We start from the raw sequence: 18,168 nt of genomic DNA on the forward strand, positions 1-18,168 counted from the left end.
TATATTACATTTAGCTGTAAAATATGTTCATACCCAAATATTTTGCCTACATAAAAATATAAAGTTGGTAGTTTGTGCTTTGCTGTGACCTTTAATCAGTCATCAGACAAACAGTATGTGAGCTGTGTGTGTTGTTCCTGGGTCTGTATGGGTTGTTGTGCCAGTGAGGCCCTGTCAAGGGGTCCCATTGTCATAGAGAGTCGACAGATCAAGCCTGACCTGCTAATGTTCTCTGCCCCTAATGAGGTTCTCTCCTGTGGGCTAGAAAATCAGGGAGGCCTCTGTGATACAGGGTGATAAAAGCAGGTGCTCTTTTAATTACAAGGAAACATTTTACAGTTGGACATTAATAATTATTTTGTACTTTTTCAAATGAAATGGCATACATAGTTACAGAGACAGAGGTCTGGTTTTGTTAAACATATTTAATTTATTGAATATGAGATAATCATAAACCACCAGGTCTCTACTTTATTTCTTTATTCAGGATCATTCATGGTAAAGGAATGTGTGACATTACATTTCAGCTACAGTTTTATTGTGTATTTAAGTTTACATGGTCTTAGTTACGACTTAGGTGGCACAAACACAATAAACAGTTCATGCTGAACAGCACAATATTTATTATGTGAGCCCAGGCAGTTAAACAGATAAGATAAACTTATAAGATATATTTGCTTATAAAAAAGGAATGTAAAACAGTAAACCCATGTCATATCTGAGATGGTAACATTCGCCAGTCTTGTGGAAGCTAAACCAAACTATATACACCATTATCTGCCTTTGCTATTGATTCCTTGTACTAATATCACACTTAAGATTAATATTCAAACCCAGTAAGTCATTGTTTTCCTGCACCGTTGTGTCGTCCTGCATTGTCATTATTCATAACTGGAAATTATTTTCTAATGATTGTGACTAAAAACTAAAGTACAAACACGTGGCCACATAAACTGCCTTTGGAACAATGTCCCTATGTGAACTGAGGGTTGAACAGGTTAAAATGTAACATACATGCACAGTGTAACAGTATTTACTTGGACCACTTGACTGAATTGTTACATACTGTACATAATGAGTAGGAGTAAAAAAAATAATCTCCACAGCACATGGATGTGTTGACTGTAGATTGTCGTTTTAGTTGTAGACGGTGTCTATTTGGTAGTGATGGTCAATGGTATCCATTGTAGTGGTATCTCTCTCAGTTCTGTCATCTGATCTGGCTGTTCCCAGAAAACACTGGTCTCTGTCTCTTGGTTTCTTTATCTGAGGATTGACAGGTAGTACTAAAGGCCTCCAGGCCTCTTCTTCGCCTGCAACAACCTGCACCCCCAAATCCCACCCCCACCTCACCTCACTGTCCTTTTGTTGTGGGAGGCTCCTCAGAGTTTCTGTCTAGATAAACCACACAGATACAATCTACACATGATAAGTGACTGCTCTGCCCTCTTTTGAGTGAGCAGCTTAATACTACATCCATTTCCTGTATTTTGCAAGAAGAAGTTCTTCGGAGAATAATTAATTAAATTGACTGTTTAGTTTATAGTCCTACTTCTCATATGTTTGTAATTTTTCAGTCAGTCAATATTGTAACTAAAGAGTAATCTATGTTCCTGATTTCCACATCAAATCTTTGCTATTGACATTTATTCAAATAAAATTAAAGAAGCTTAGTGTTTAAAATTATGTCCTCTATGTCAATATCAGCCATTTCTTCTGTGTGTCTCAGGTGAGAATATGACTCTGGTCTGTTGTATAAAGTAATTACTATTCTCTTTACAGAAGCTAAAGTGAGGCCGGCTTTGTAACCCTATCTTCTCCCCTTCGCCTCTCTCTTTCTCCTGTGCTCCCCATCTCTTCTCGTGGTTCTTTCTTCCAAACTCCCTCCCTCCTCTCCACTCTCTCTTTCACTTTCTCCCTCGCCCTCCCTTCTCTCTCTTTCTCCCTCTCTCAGTAAGGCGCTGATGGACCTTCTGGTTGAGCTGTGTAGTCGCTACCACCTGAGTCCAGCACTGCACACCCTGGAGCTCCTGTCGCCCGAGGGCCACCCTTTGGGGTTCAAGCCCAACGCCCTGTTGGGCTCCCTTAACGTGGCCTGCGTCCTCATCAAGGACAAAGTCTGGGAGGAGAAAGCAGTGCGCAGACCAGCGCCCAAAGTGCCAGAGGTGAGTGATCTTGATGCTCTTTTTGTCATGCATGCTTCGTTTTCTGTGATACTTACATTTTATGATACATGTCACAGCAATTACAGCCTGCTGAAACTGGGTTGAATATACTTGTCTTGCATTTTCATCTGTTTTAATTGTGGAGACATTTTCCTATGGACTGAGAACAAGAATTACAAAAAATGACTCCAAAGTTACTGAAGGTTTGTTGTGTTTTGCATGATGCCATGTAGATGAATGTATCCTAGAATACCAGCTTTCCCCCTAATGGAATAGCTGTGCAGTCAGCATGAACCACACTAATCAGCCACAGTAGCTGATTCATGTATATGCATTAGAACCTTAACCTGAAGCCTTATGTAATGTCCGTCCCTTCCCTCTCTACCTGTTACCTCTGACTGCTGGCAGAAAGCAAGGCCAGTGAAACCAATAAGGGCCCATGCTAAGGTAGGAAGTCAGTTGGAATCAAACTGGCCCAGCATGTCGTTGGAGTCAGTCTATGTGTGCCTTTTCTATTTTCCCCAAATATTTCTGTAAACCTTGTTGCTGTGGGTTTCAGAGCTCACAAGTCTGAAGGTTTTTTTTTTTTTTTTTTTACTTGCCATGAGACTCTTTGTCTCTACCTTTTTCTCTGCCTCTCCTCTGCTCTCCTCCTACAGTTTGAATATTTGATGAGTGCCTTACCTTTAGTTACCATGCATTATTTCTCTGCTCTTCTCAGGCCTCACTGCTGCTCTCTCTCCCTTTGACCCCTCCTGGCCTTAGGCCAGACACTGACACTATTTTAGACACTGCTGTCAGTCATCCCTCTTCTCTGTTTTATCTGTATGTTCATTGTGCCACCAGTCTCAGCAGTTCAAATGACATTTGATATAGAGTGCGCTTATTTGTTAGTTTATTAGATATCATACAGTCGCTTAAAACTAGTGTGAATTAATACAATAACAATAGTTTTATACATCCCTCCCTTTTCATTATAAAGTTGTTCTTTTTGTAGGAACAGTTAGAGTTTTGTAGGCTGTAGTTGGTACTGCTATTGAATTTTATTTTGTTTATATAAAGAGATGTTTCCAATTTTTGGTCAACACTCATTGATATGAATAATATGGGCAAAATACTGCAAAGTTGTGAGTTAGAAATAGTTAAACATCACACCTAACCAGGTACCCCATGAACAACATTACTTTTTAAAGGCAACTGCCTGATGTCTTTTATTGGTATTTGCCGAATAATAGTGTTGCCTGCCAAAATAAGAAAAACCTTAAAAATGATTAGACTTTGAACTTAACTTATATACAAAAGCCACTGAGGAACTAACGACTGACTGAATGAATGACTCATGAATTCTTTAGCCTCTTGACTTCTGAGTGGGTGAGTGTTTTTATAGAAGCTGATGTGTACCACTTGGAGATAAAGCTTGCTGTGCAGAGTGGCACATCTGTCTGTACTTCATTAGAGAACACTATCCAGTATTATGGGATTGACTATAGTCCAAATGCACACACTCATCTAAGATCACATGTACTGTATGTCAGACTCTGTACATATGCACACTCATAATCTTCTGCTTATTAAATGTAACTTTTCTGTCAGCAACCAAAGTCTAAACTTAAGTTAGTCATTACTGAGATATTTTGTGTGTTTGGAAGTCTTTCTTTGTCTGAGCTCCTTAGAATAATGCATACATTTTTTGCATGGGTTGTGTGAGAATGTCTTCCAAGAAAGACACTTGAGTCTGTACATTACATTTTTTTTGGTATAGTGTCTTATTTATTAGTTTTGAGATTATTTTTGTTTTCAAATAAATCTCTCTGTTCACTGTAACACAGGAAGATTTCTCCAGTGGATACTGTGCCCTCATCAGCCTTTTCTCTCATTCATTGTTAGACATTAATTGCAATTTTTTTGTGATCTCTCTTTATCAGAAATCAGTGCGTTTGATGGTGAACTACCACGGTAACCAGAAGGCAGTGGTGCGGGTCAACCCACTGGTGCCACTTCAGGCTCTGACACCGGTCATCTGTGACAAGTGTGAGTTTGACCCTGCACATGCCCTGCTCCTAAAGGACGGCATCAGTCGCCACGAGCTACCACTGGACAAGTCTCTGTCAGAGCTGGGGATCAAAGAGCTCTACGTACATGATCGCAGTCTAGGTAAACCTCAATCACTTGATTTTTTTTTTTTTGTTGTTTTGAAGGAACCATAATAGCCACATTTTCAGACATTGAAATGCTAAATTTGATAAATAAAAAATCATAGATTAGATTTTATTGTCAAAATAATTTTGAATGAAATCACTTTGTTGGATCCAGTTAGTCACTTATTCTTTGAGATAGTAGTGGCTACTGTTGGCTACTTGTGGATACCAATTAATGCCTTGAGGCTTGCTTTGCCAGCTATTGTTACATATTATCTGCTGTTCGTCGTGAATCTCAGTAAACCCAGTGTACAGTAGCTCATTTAAACATCTATGGTACAGTGGACCACTTAATCAGCATTACACTGTATTCTGTTGTACAGCATGAGCAGCATGTAAAAATATTTATTGACATAAAGTTACATGCAGTCAGAGTCGGTATTGGTTTAACCAGCAGCAGGAACAGCAAAACATAAACAGATGTGTGAGCTTGTCTTTGTGATTTAATGTTATGAGTTGGATGAACCGTGATGCACAATTTGTCATTTGGGTTATAATTATGACGTTGAGGATATATAATTCTTTATCTCATAGGAAGTTGAATCATGGTCTAAGATCTGTTGTTATAACCATGGTAACAGTCCACACACCCATTGATATTATTTATAGATAGCCTCTCGCAATGGAGTGAGATCTGAGAAGAAAGGATTGTGGTTTATGGTCATGAAGGATCCAAGCAATGACATTTAGAACATTACATCATTTTATGGTCACATACTGTTGTGTAATGATAATATTTTGGTATTGACCCTTGCTGTTACTATGCAGGAGGTGTAACCCATGGAAAATCCTGTTGTTTCAAAAAGTGGAAATGTAATAACTGAAATAGCTCACTTATCCATATACAACTAAATATGTTTTTGCACCTTGTCATGTTTTCCAGTTCTGCAGCCTAAAATGGCTTCTGCCCCTGCTCTTAACTACTCAGGTATTAGTCACAATGAGTCCTGACTGTCTGTCTTAGTGTTGCTGGTTCCATTCACACCCATGTTGCTGTTTAACCCATGTACTGCTGCTTGCTTATTAACCTTGGACACGTGTGTTGGCTTGTTATTGTCCTGTCTTCAAAGGAATAACCTGTTTAATATCACTGTTATTTTAATACTTGTGCTAACATCATTAATGCCAGTCAATTTGGAATAGTTTATTATTAACTCACCTTGCCTTTGCTTTTTGCTAGGGTCCGTTTAACCCCATAGTTAAGCCCAGATTTTTTTTGTTATGGTTTTTAGTTGACCTTCCCACCCTGTCCTCAAGCCAACAGTGCTATCATGGCACATTCTTACTTAGTGCTTCATAGAAGGCAAAGGTTAGATAGAGGTGTGCCTTAAGAAAAATAAAACTATTGCGCCCTCTACTGAGGAAAATCAGTAGATTATTCTTTTCAGTTCTTTGTGAATAAAAACAGGATCTGTATGTAGACCACACCATAATGCTCTGAAAAGGCTAATCATTAATAATAATAATAATAATGAATTGTCTTAACCAAGAAAAGCACTTCAATTGGATTTCATAAGAGTCAAACTGATTTGGCTTGTATGTGTATATACTGTACATAAGAGTGTGCTTTCAATTCAACTTATTCTGCTGTCATAACAAAAACATTGTGAATTTTAGTATTAACCTAATATCTATGCATGCACGGGTAATTTGTCTACTGAATTCCTCACAAGTGTTTTCTCAGTATGGCTCCGAGCCTTTTGCTCTGTATATGAACAGCTGACACCATTGCATCTAATGTCCCTTCTTCTCACTTTTCTACTCCGTCTTTAAGACTCCATTTGCTCCAGTACCACCAGTTTGGCAAGAGCCGAGAAGAAAGGTTTCTTGGGTATGTTCCAGTTTAACAGAAGGAAATCAAAGGTAAGACTTTTCTGACAGTATGCTGTTTGAATTTAATTATTCTGAATGAATACTGTAAATTAACCAATATAGAGTGACACCGATATCATCATAGCTGTGTGCAAAGCTACTTATTTGCAATTTGCAATGTGGGGTACCAAGACATATATGAAACTGTGTAAAAATTAAACCACTAACACTGAGCAGTGCATGCCATACATACCTATTCATATTGATTGCTGAGGCAGGCTAAGTGCATGCGTAACCATTTGAATGCTGCATGTTAGCTGTGCCTTCCGTTTGCAGACAGAGACAACGTCTGTGGACATGGATGACTGTGATGATACAGTAATTCAAAATACTGACACACAATGCAATGTGAGTATTACTAACACATCTGAAAATACAGAGAGCTGATTAGTGAAATCAATGTGGGTCTGTCTCTGCACTATTCTAATCACATATAATGAGTGGACAGAGTAACAGGAAAGACTTTTACAATGTAATACAAACCAGCAACAACCACACAAACTACAAACAAACCTCAAATGTTACCACAGTGTTGACACTGTTGCAACAAAAACTGGACATGCTTAGCTTGACCAGTATTAGTTTTCACAATATTGTTTGGTTCTTGCGGTTACGTCCATTCCTTATTAATTTCTTGCATTGCTCCTGATTATGTGCTAAGGAGAAATGTTGATTGGGTGTTTCACGTGGCAACAGTGCGACAGTGCACGACTGCCACATCAGTCATGTGTATTGATGTCCTCCAGAGGGCAGCAACTCTCTCCAGATAGGTGGTTAACAGACTGCTCGGATCACAGGTCCATAGACGAGTCCTAACAGTGCATGCTGTTGCTTTTCTTAGAAATCACAACTGAATAATGAAAACAGCTCAAGGGATTATTTTCATATAGTGATTTAAAACTTTATCCTACAGTGAGGGTATATAGAGTGGTTGCTTTGTCCTTTGGGACCCACTCACTCACAAGGATCCAGACACATAGCCTTATACACCAGAACCACCCAAAAGGGTTAGTGGGTGTTGGACCTTTCAACAAATCTTAATCATCTTTTAAAGCAGCTTTAAGTCGAATTTTAGATATAAAAGCCTTATAAACTTTATTTATTATTATTTAGTGTTGCGCATTTGTGGAGTACATCTATGCCACACCAGACATGTGTTTAGATGCTGCATTAGGCAGCTCTAGCTTTTGTATCCATAACTCAATCACTTTAATTTGATTTTGGAGCCATGAACTCCAGTTGAGCAGCAGTCATCTGTGGCTCACCTCAGATCAATATGACATTTGATTGTATTAGCTGGAAAAACACTACCTGACTCACTCTGGTTCTCTTCACTTCTCTGTCCAGCACAAAGCCTCTGGCTCAGCTTCTCCACCCTTAACCTCTTTGTTCTCTGCGATGTTTGACCGTTCTATCCTCTTGCTCTTTCCTAAGCTGTCACTGTGGTGGTCCTCACTCTCTTTGGGTTGTAGATGCTTCTGAATACACATCACTCTTCTAATGTCTCTCTAGGCTTTACAAATTAGCAAAATAAAGAAAGACAGAGAAGTGAAATTTCAAAAACATGTCAGTAGAGGATGAATTAAACATGATACCTAATATAGACAGTGTGTTTGCTTTGATGTGAAAGTTCATAATTTATTTAAAACCAGTCAGCCAGCCAGTGAGAGCAAAGTTATATTTATTCATATTGCTATGTCTCAGCCATATCACTTTTTCCATTGGGCTTTAATGCAGCTGGGCTTTTTCTCTCCAATATGACTGTTTCTCAGTCAGGGACTGTTATCAGACCACACACATGCATTTGTGCACACAAGCAAACACACACACACTCACACACACACACACACACACACACACACACACACACACACACACACACACACACACACACACACACACACACACACACACACACACACACACACATAGAGTGTTATCAGCTTGAAGGCATCAGATTACCCTACCTTGGCTACATTAGCACTAAAAGCCCAGCCTCTTATCTCTAATTGTTCATTAGGGGCTAATCTACTGTGTGTGTGTGTGTGTGTGTGTGTGTGTGTGGTCTCAAAAAGCTAACATGGTCAGAGAGCATCATGCTGCGGCAATGCTGATGCGAAGTGGCATAAAATAGGAACATTCTTCTAACCTTTTAATTTTTAAATAACAGGTTTCGTGTTTATCAAACATCTCAGAGTAGCAAATTGCCCCAGAAATTCTTCCCCATTAACTTTGTTAATTTAGGAACAACATCCTATCTTTGCCAAGCTCTTGATTACTGGAATGAAATGCAGCTACAGAGGCAACAAAGAGCCTGACATCTGTGAAGTTTTAAAGCTAAATACATTTTTACCTTTACTTAGCTCCACTTTCCTTAAATTTGGTAATTTGCCTATCAATGACCATGATTGTAAATGAAACAATTTTACATAGATTGGTGGTTTTCAGGGATTTCTCTACTGGTCTGACACCTTTGGTAAAGGCAAGTGAACTTTCAAGTGTTTATGACTCCTATTAGTTTTGGTGATACTTTTTTGTTTGTGCTAAAGAGCAGCTTCACACCCCATGACATCTCTTCTGATTACTTCCAGTGGTTTAACTTGACCTTTCACTGGCGTCAAGAACGTACCGTACTCAAGGGTGTATCCCAATAGTACGACATCTCTGTTGGGTGCGGTCACAGGTACAAAAGTGCACACTTCTGGTGTCACACGTAAACTATACCTATAGCTAACAGCGAACTTGGGTGGGGTCAGAGAATAAACTTTTAACCAGAGAGGGCAGTGAAACATTGCTGGTGTAAAGTATCATTTAGTCTTTTTCAGACAGCACATAAGGACAGTTATGGCTTAAGTCTTCTAAATATTCATTATAAAATATGTGTTTTAGATTCTAAGGGCAGACTTATTTTTAAAGCGGCTACAGAAGGATGGACCAAGTTCAGATTCAGATGAAAATACAGATTGAAGATGAAAGATGTTTATTGCAAGGTATGAGGAAGACGGGGAGCAGGCTACAGTAGGAAACGCTTGTGCTGTTAACAGAGGTTGGGTTGAGGTTCATGCAGGGGCAGTCAGTAGCTGGGGTAGCAGGAGTGGGCTCGGAGGAGGGCTGAGTAGTGGCAGCAGGGCTGACAGGATTGCAAAGGAGGGAATGATGAATATTTAGGCAAGAACTGGATGCTAAACAGCAAAACTGGTAACACACTTGGCTCAAAGTGCAGCAACACTGTCAGGTAGCAGTGTGGAAGTATTTATAGAGGACTGTTTGCAGCTGGTGGGCTTTTTTGTTTGCTCACAAAGTCTCTCTCTCTCTCTCACACACAAACACAGGGAAAGAGGTGTTGAGGCTGGGGCAAAAGTTTAGGGAGACACAGAATTTCGGGTAGAGGGTGTGTCAGAACGATATCAAGTGGAAGGAGATTAAAAGAGCAGGGGAGAAAGTCAGACAGAGTTCATGTGAATTTCCTGCTTTGAAAATAATATTAATCCTTCATTTCCAACATTTCTTGTTGGTTAAACTTCCACCTGCCATCTACCCCACCTACCCCTGTCCAAGCTCTCACCCTCGGCACAGTGAACAACTGTTACCCCAACAGTACAACACATTTTGTTACTATAATGTGCAGTGTTTTTTATTAATCACAGGTCAGATCTATAGGTGTATAGTATTACTTATATCTTTATCTTATATGGAGAACCAAACTATGTGTGTACTGTACTACATGTGTTTTTTGTGACTGTACCAGCTATAAACACACTTTCCAGTAGTTGAACAAGTTGAATTGTCTGCCAATGGATTCTTTTTTTTTTTAATTTTATTTTAGAAATGATAGCCTGGTGTCTGGAACCTCAATAGATTAAAGAGATTATACACATTTGATTACACACGGACATGTTATTGTCTGAATCTTCCTTTTATCTATTCCTTTGCTATAAACAGTAGTGTTAAACAATGGTGTGATTGTGTATGTTGTGTCTGTCCTCCACCCCTTTCCATTTTGGGCATCTACTAACATGATATAACAGCAGTGACTGATACAACAGTCACTAATGTTATTAATGCAATGGGGATAGTGTTTGGATATAACACGAGATATGTTACGAGGTTATATGATAATCCCATGCTGGAAAGTACAAAAAGTGTTCTTTCAGTCTTTTGCTCTGTCTTTTTAACTTAAGTGCAATGTCAGAGGTCGCCACAGTAAAATATTATTGTTCATAGTGTATGAATAAAAAATAACAGTCAAGATATATTTTCACATGTGACGTGTTAAAAAAGCTGCAAGCATGTCTACTGGGCTTCCCTTCTCAAGGTTTTTTTTTTTTTTTTTTTAAGAAGTTTTGTTCTTTTCCCATCCCTCCCCACTGTGAGATGTTCTAACCTTAGGTCCAATTAATTCTAATGATCTGTACTTTATGTTCCTTTTTGCTCTGCTTCTATGCTGTATCCAGGCATTGTCTGAACGCATCAATTAATCTGCTTTTAAACACGTTTCTGGGGATCTGGAGATCATGGGGAGGGGGGTTTGATTCCCTCGATGTGCCAAGGCTCTGTACCAAGCTGAGCCACGGGGAGTTTCAGATATTCAGGACCACTTTGGGCTCTCTTTGATCAGATATTGAAAACCATTTTGTGTTCCAATGCTTTAGTCAGGAGCAGCCACCCTTTGAAAATGTGGTTACACTTTTAACTTGGTCAAATAAATGTTAAAGAATGGACTATATATGTTCAGAAACATTTTGATTGCACATGTATCTACATGCAAAGACTTTTAAACTAGCACGCACATAAAGAAGTGCTTACACCTCTATGCCTTAAAATAAGTAGTAAATTAAAGTTAAAAAAAAAAGCTTTTGTTTTAAAATTAGTCCTTAAAATAAGAATGAGTCCTTTTAATGCTGTTGTTTGTTAGTAAACAGGATATTGTGATATTTTGAAACAAATTAGTTTGAAAGTTAGGCCATAGACCAAGAAACAAGTTAACGTTTCATCCAAATTGTTCTTTGACTCTTTGAATCGAGTCAAGTATGTGCATGTATCTGTAATTTTGCTTCATTGACAGACCTTTTCCACAAGTTTCATCCAGTCTCTCCTGAGTTCGGTGTGTAACTCCGAGAGATCCTTCAAAATATCATGGCATTTCAATCAAGGGTGGCAGCAGGATAAATATATATGTCTATAACTCAATGGTCATGTGTCCTACATACCTCAAATTATCAGCAGATTGTTCTTTAAGCTCCTCTGTATGTATAATCGTTTTGTATGTGCGCTTACATACATATTTGTAAATATAACTTCAACCCCCTTTCATTCTTGATTTTACCCACAGACTCTGTCCACAGTGTCCAGTGTAGGAGATCGGCCAAGCACCCTGGGTCAGTCTCAGTCGGTCACGAATATGTCCAGGATGTCTCCCAAGTCTGAAAACAAGAAGAGGAGGGCCCCAGCACCACCAGAGGCCCCAACACCCATCATGGGTCACACCAGCTTTGAGGTCTATCAGGTTAGTCTGATTTAGATACATCAATAATGCAAAAACACACACCATCTCAAACACATCAAAATAGACACAGAAATATTAGAGTAAGTTAATATAGATTATTTGAATGTAGACAAACTACTACATAAACATAATTTCCTAATTACTTAATTGTCTTATTACTTAATTTCCAAATGACCAACATCTCCATGCTGCCTAAATGCAATTTGTGTATTTTCAGATTTTTGTCTTAATAACTGAATTTTTGACAGCCGGTTGAAATCTGCCTTTACGCGCTAACAGCTGCTGTTTGCACACAGGTGACTGACTGGCTTAGTCAATTTGTGAAGCTACATGTGACATTTACACTTGCCAATTAGCTCAGTGAGATGGAGGATGGTTGTTGGTGTTGAAGATTGTGAGTTCAAGCCTCAGCTCATGCAACATTTCCATATGAGAAATCTACCCATACTTTTCACAAAGGTCCAGTCCCATGCCAGATGTCCTCAACTGGAAACACAAGACAATAGTCCTGATGGTGGCACTACAGCAAGCCTCTAAATTTAAAAACTTTGAAAATTCATAACAAATCAACCATAATTGCTACTACTTTGGAACTTTCACTTTCAAATTGACAAATTCTGCTTAAAATGGCCCGGCCCCAACCATTGCTGTGCAGCAGCTATAATTGGGTTTATAATGATGACACACCCTGGCATTTTCATCTTTGAAAGGCTCCCAGTTACTAAAAATATCTGAATCCCTCAGCCCTTATGACCTGGAGCAAGGCATCTGAAAGCTGCAATCTGTCTGACACACTCTTTCTTCTGGGTATTTTGGCCTGAGATTCAGCACCTCAAGGTCAGAGTGACCTGTGTCGTCTACATTTGAGCAACAGCTCCCTGCAGTCTCATTATAATGTTATGGCGGCATGCTGGGAAATGTTGTATAGCAACCAACATCCTTCCTCCCTCCCTGTGATAATAGGTTTTGTTTATTTGAGGGAGCGAGTGCTCTTGAAGCCTAGATATCAAGAGGAAATATTTGTTCACAGGTTGGTATGGAAAATTGCATTATCCTCCTTGGCTTAATTAACTAAACTGAACTAAGTATAGAGGAGCAGAAAACATTACTGAGAAGTGTGCAATGGGAATTGTAAATCACTGAAGACAGTGCAGAAGTAACAAGTTCAGCTTTGAAAGCAACAAAGACTTGGTAAAACATCCCACAAAAACACAAGGACCATTCATTTTAGTGTATCCCTGAAGACAAAAGAAAACCTTAAAATGAACTGGAGTAAATTGAACCAGGTGGCTAATTCAAAATTTTACATCATCTATCCACTGTAGTGTATAACTATGCACCTAACAATTACATAGCTACAGTACCATTTGAAGAGGGATAAATACCAGTAGTATCTGAATGTGCCCTCCCATAATGGCATTCAGTGACTATTGTTCTTCTTTGTTTTTGAGACTGTGACGCTACTACGAAGCTCCTTATAGATGCTGTGATTATTTTTAACATTGCAAATTGTAGTCGTGCAGAGGGGCATGATAATTTATCTGCCCACCTGTCAGACTTAGAGTTATGACAGACACCAGAGCTGAAGTACTGAGACACCATTGGGAGTCACTGGGGCAACTACACAGAGCAGAAGTTAGGAAGGTCATTTCAGGTCTTGATGACTGCTCTAATAATAGATTCATCCATCTCGCTCTTATGCCTTCTCTGAACTGTTACCCTGTCTGAACACAAAGTCTCATATATATTCATGCGCATCCACACATTGCAAGGTCATACTGTGGTGCAGGACGCCTCTCATGTTTCACCTCTCTGTTCTGTGGTGTTGCTTATATAGCGCAGAGACTGAGGACAGGCTGTTGATCTGTTCTGCTGGTCTTATCAACAGTTCAGCTTTAGGTCAACAAGTGACAGATTTCATCTGTGCAGTATGTCTCACAGGATAGCAGAAACTCTGCAGAAAGTGGACATTCGTTTCAGATGCATTTTCAAACATGTAGCATACATAGATTGATGATTGTTTATCGATTGTTTGATATTGCTTGATAAGTAGGATATATGTGATGAGTGTCATCCAAGGACACAAGAGAGGTGTCAGGTGTTCAAAGATTAACATCAAGTTTGGCCTGTGTTTGTTGTGTGAATGTGATTAAAAAGGATTAAGGTTAAGAGAAGGGTGTCATAGCAGCCAGGTTTAACCAGGTTTTACTCAGGGGTATTGGTGTTAAAGAGCTCTGCATGACTTGGATCTGTGGAACAGATCAAACCAAATCGCACTGCAGTCAGAATCCAATTCATGCTTTCACATTTGTATGAAATTTGGCATTGTAGTTGCTGGAGGTGGTATTAGGCTAGCCACAGAAAAAAAAACTGGCACACTTTGCTCATAAGTAGGGGCATATATCGTCTTCAGCAATTTCAGATGTCACGCTATACTTTTTAAAAAATATGATAGTTCAGATACAGGTTTGTCCACAGGGGATGGGCTGGAATTGGGCCAGCTGGCTGCCAGAGCTCTCACACAACTTATCACTAAACATACAGCTTGATTGAACCTGTTATTCACTACAACATTATATCAGTCCTGCTGCACGCCTGTTTGCGTTATAATCATCCGATGTCTGCACATACAGTACAAGAGTGTGCACGTGCTCTGGTGTGCATTGAAAGCGAGAAGGTTAAAGCACATCATAGCAGGTCATCTGAGGACAGCTTCCCATGATGACTCTCCTCATTACAGACCTCCCCCTGTGCTATGCAAGCTTAGGTGGTCCACTAATTGTGACTTTACAAGACACAGTAATGGACAGTGACATGGTAATATAAGCTATAAGGATGATGAGATTGCTGTAATGAAAGTAAATGTTTCAAATAGCCTTTGGAGAGGCAGAGATTGCAGGGGCGGTCATTTAAATCATAGTCAGGTTGACTGGGGAAATATAGGTCAAACTGAGGGCCATGTTTTAGGGCAAGATGGCAAGCTGGCAATTATTGACATCTTATTTTATCACAAATGAACAAATCAGGCTGTTTTTCGCTACAGATGACATTACACTGTGTCTTTGTCCAGACTGTTGATGGTGTAAGGGCTGAAGCTGAATATGACCATAGTGTAAACCTGATTTATCACTTGGCCAATGCCGTGTTCTCATTATGCAACACCTTTTATGATGGGAATTAGATTTTTTACACCATATGGATTGATGTCAGGTTGTTGTCAGCGTTCTGAAACAAGAATTTTAACATCTCTGTTTAAGATCTTGTTTCGTTTACAGTAGTGAAAGAAGATCTTTGACCTTTTTCAGTGTCTGAGGCGCAGGTTGCTATATACAGGAGTGAGAATGGGAATAGCAATGGCACTAAAAACAGATGACACAGGATTCCAGGAAGAGTGTAAAGTCATCTTCGGCTGCAGGAGAATCAGGTGGTTTCACATGGTGGAGTTGTGATGTAGTTAGAGAAGTTTGCAGTTTTGTTTTCTCAGCTGTACAAGCAACAACCTGTTGATTTTATGCATATTTTATATTGTATTTTACCTCACTTGCTCATATGTTCACGTAGATTATAATATTTTATGAGATTTATCTCTCGTTTTACACAATATTGATTTATTTCAGGTATAGTTTGTTGAGACATACCCTGTGATATCAGGGTATAATCAACTTTGACTGAATAATCTGTGTCTTTAAGAGAGCAGCACTGAATGAAATTATGTTTTGGAACATCATGTTCAGAGAAACACAACCTTGTGTTATTTTTTTTTTTTTGTGGTGTGTGTGTGTGTGTGTGGGGGGGGGTCCCCTCATGATAGGCAATCTGTTATTGTGGTTTGGTAAGGAAGCCATGTCTACATTGCCCCTTGTGATAAAGGAGTTCACATAAATTTGAGCTTTCTGCTTCACCGCTCAGTAACAGAAGGTGCTTCTTGAGTAAGTGCAGTGGTGCTCATGTGTGTGCAAGACAAGTGAAAGATAAATACAGAACAACTGAAGCAGAGAATGAGAGTAAGGATTAAGAGCAAAAGAGAGAAACTAAGTCACATAGAGAGACAGAGAGTTAAAGCAAGCTAACATTGGATCTCATAAGGTCGTAGACATATTTAGATTATGGAGTTTTAACAATATAAGCTTTTTGTTCATCTTTCCAAAATGCATTTACGCATTAAATCAGGTTGGAAAGCCCTTAGCAGAACCCTTTCTGCACAGAAGGGCTATAGAGTGTAAGGACACAGCAGGGTAAAAGTTGAACAGAGGACAAGCAGCATTAAGGAGCAGAAGGTGAAAGAGTAATGAGATCAGTAGCAGTAAGCAAGCTGTTTCTTGTGAAACTAGAACCAAGAAAGAGATGTGAGCCAGAGAGGAGAGGACAGGCATTTCATAATTTTAAATTACATCCCTTCATTGGGACAAGTGAATCCTGATGTGGGAATAAAATGTTGTTGACTGTCTCTCAGTTGGAAGAACACAAATGAACCATGGTAGAAGAAACACTGTTGCATCTGAATAAGATTAAATTCCTCAAGGGAGTTCCAGTTGTCAGATCTGACAGAGAATTGCCCAGAACAGCTCTGATGATGTTGATGCGATAGCTGATCAGATCTTAATTATGGCAGTTTGCAATAGTGCGAGGCAGTGAAACTTTCAGTATTTTTTCACTGTGCTTTCTCTTTGGTCCAAACTAAACATGTTTTCAGCTCTTTGCATTGTATGTATGTCATTGCACATGTTTGTTAAACAACACGGCAGCCTGAGCTTTCTGCCAAAAACTCTCTGTGTTGGATGAATTGTTTTTTTGTGCGTGCTGTAAGCCTGCCTGTGTGTGTGGCTTCTTGATTGATCGAGCTGGCTACGTTTTTCCTCCTGATGATCTGTCACTCTGTGAAAATAGAGAGTTGGCAGCAGAGGGAGGCTTGTTTTTCACAGCCATCCATCAGTCCTGTAATTGTCTATAACGGTAGCTAACTTTAATCTGCTCTAATGCACAGCTCTGGTTCAGTCACCCAGGCAAAACACAAGTTGCTACTGGATCTGTGTTTAGTAATATAGTTAAAAGCCTATACTTTTACCCGTTTCATTTTTTGCTTCTTCTTTGCTATCCATCCATCCAGTTTTTTTTCTTTTTTTTCCCGTCTGGTCACAGCTTCACCCAATGAATACACCCACCATGGAACAACATAAACAAAAAAGGTCAACCATATTGTTGTTGGGTTTCATAGCTGTTAGTCCCTGTCGTGTTTATGGTTAGATAGGCTTAGCTTGAGTCAGATAAGAGTCTGTGCGGGAACAAGAGAGCAAAACAAGGGAGGGTACAATGAGAGAGAAAACGTTACCTGGATCTTCCTGATGTGAGAGGTCAAGAGACGTTTGGGAGCATGTAGAAATGGATGTTCACCTGTCTATCACATGTCTCCACTGATTCTCCCCTTCGAGGCTGAAGTAGAGACTATTGCTTCCAAAGAAAACAGGCAGGCTCTGTTCACCCCTCATCTTCATCTTCGTCCTTTATCTTTCCTTCAAAGCTGTTCTTTATGTCAATTTTTGACACACTTCAAAACAAAAGAGTAGGTGTGTGGCTTGTGTTACTATGTACAGTACAGTACACTATACATGTCTTGCATTAACTGACAAAAATACGTAATGTAACACATTTTATATTTAGATGGCTGTCAAAGGTTATGTGTTAATGCAAATTCCATTTAACAAGATGTTTTGTTGGACATGGGATTAACACATTTAGTTATATTGGCCTTTAGCCTGACCCATAGTTTGTATTAGTTGCCAGAATGAATCAGCTCACAGTCTCAAGCTGAACTGTCTCTGCTAACACTTTGCCTCTTGGATGTGCATAAAGAACACAGCTACAAAGTCCTGGCAGATGTGGCTGTTGACAAAGCCATGGTTGTTTGCTGTTACTGGTGATGTGAAATGAGTATGTCTTATCCTTAGTTAACACTTGGAAAATTTCCCTTCAAGGAACATTTTGAACTAATAAAAGATATGTGATTAATTGCAATTTGCTATGGCATTCATGCGATTAATGCATGTTTTGATCAATTGACAGCCCTAATCTAAATATTAGTCTCAGATATGCACGGTCTGTCACACAGCTTTAAATATGTCAATTACAATAGTACTCAACTGACCAGTAGCTGAATTATGTAAAGCAATTGAAAAAGCAATTTTTGACACACAGTGCAGTTGGTAATAAAACCGTCTGTTTTTGGGTTCACCTAATGTTCTGCAGAAACACCTCTAACTCATGGGCAGAAGGAGAGATACAGTGACCATATTTCCTGCAACTTTGGTTGCAACTGGTTTGTGCAGGGCACATGTCTGCGATGTGGTATTTCTAGTTTCACCCCATTTACTCTTATGCTGTTATAGAATTTTAGCTTTGTAATACGCATGCCTACTCAGAGCATAATCAC

General features: G+C 39.3%; 1 protein-coding gene across 4 annotated transcripts in view; it reads left to right on the top strand.

Moving 5' to 3' along the window:
* cobl (cordon-bleu WH2 repeat protein) overlaps positions 1 to 18,168 on the top strand; it is a 53,544-nt gene that overhangs the window by 12,742 nt on the left and 22,634 nt on the right. For all 4 annotated transcript variants that reach the window (XM_083989664.1, XM_083989665.1, XM_083989662.1 and 1 more), the window contains exons 3-8: positions 1,955 to 2,165; positions 4,091 to 4,319; positions 5,247 to 5,291; positions 6,138 to 6,226; positions 6,512 to 6,583; positions 11,568 to 11,741. In XM_083989664.1, the coding sequence (XP_083845790.1) occupies positions 1,955 to 2,165; positions 4,091 to 4,319; positions 5,247 to 5,291; positions 6,138 to 6,226; positions 6,512 to 6,583; positions 11,568 to 11,741 (820 nt within the window). The remainder of the gene's footprint in view (positions 1 to 1,954; positions 2,166 to 4,090; positions 4,320 to 5,246; positions 5,292 to 6,137; positions 6,227 to 6,511; positions 6,584 to 11,567; positions 11,742 to 18,168) is intronic.

This window comes from Trachurus trachurus, assembly GCF_905171665.1.
Source record: "Trachurus trachurus genome assembly, chromosome: 16".
Classification (NCBI taxonomy): Eukaryota; Metazoa; Chordata; class Actinopteri; order Carangiformes; family Carangidae; genus Trachurus; species Trachurus trachurus.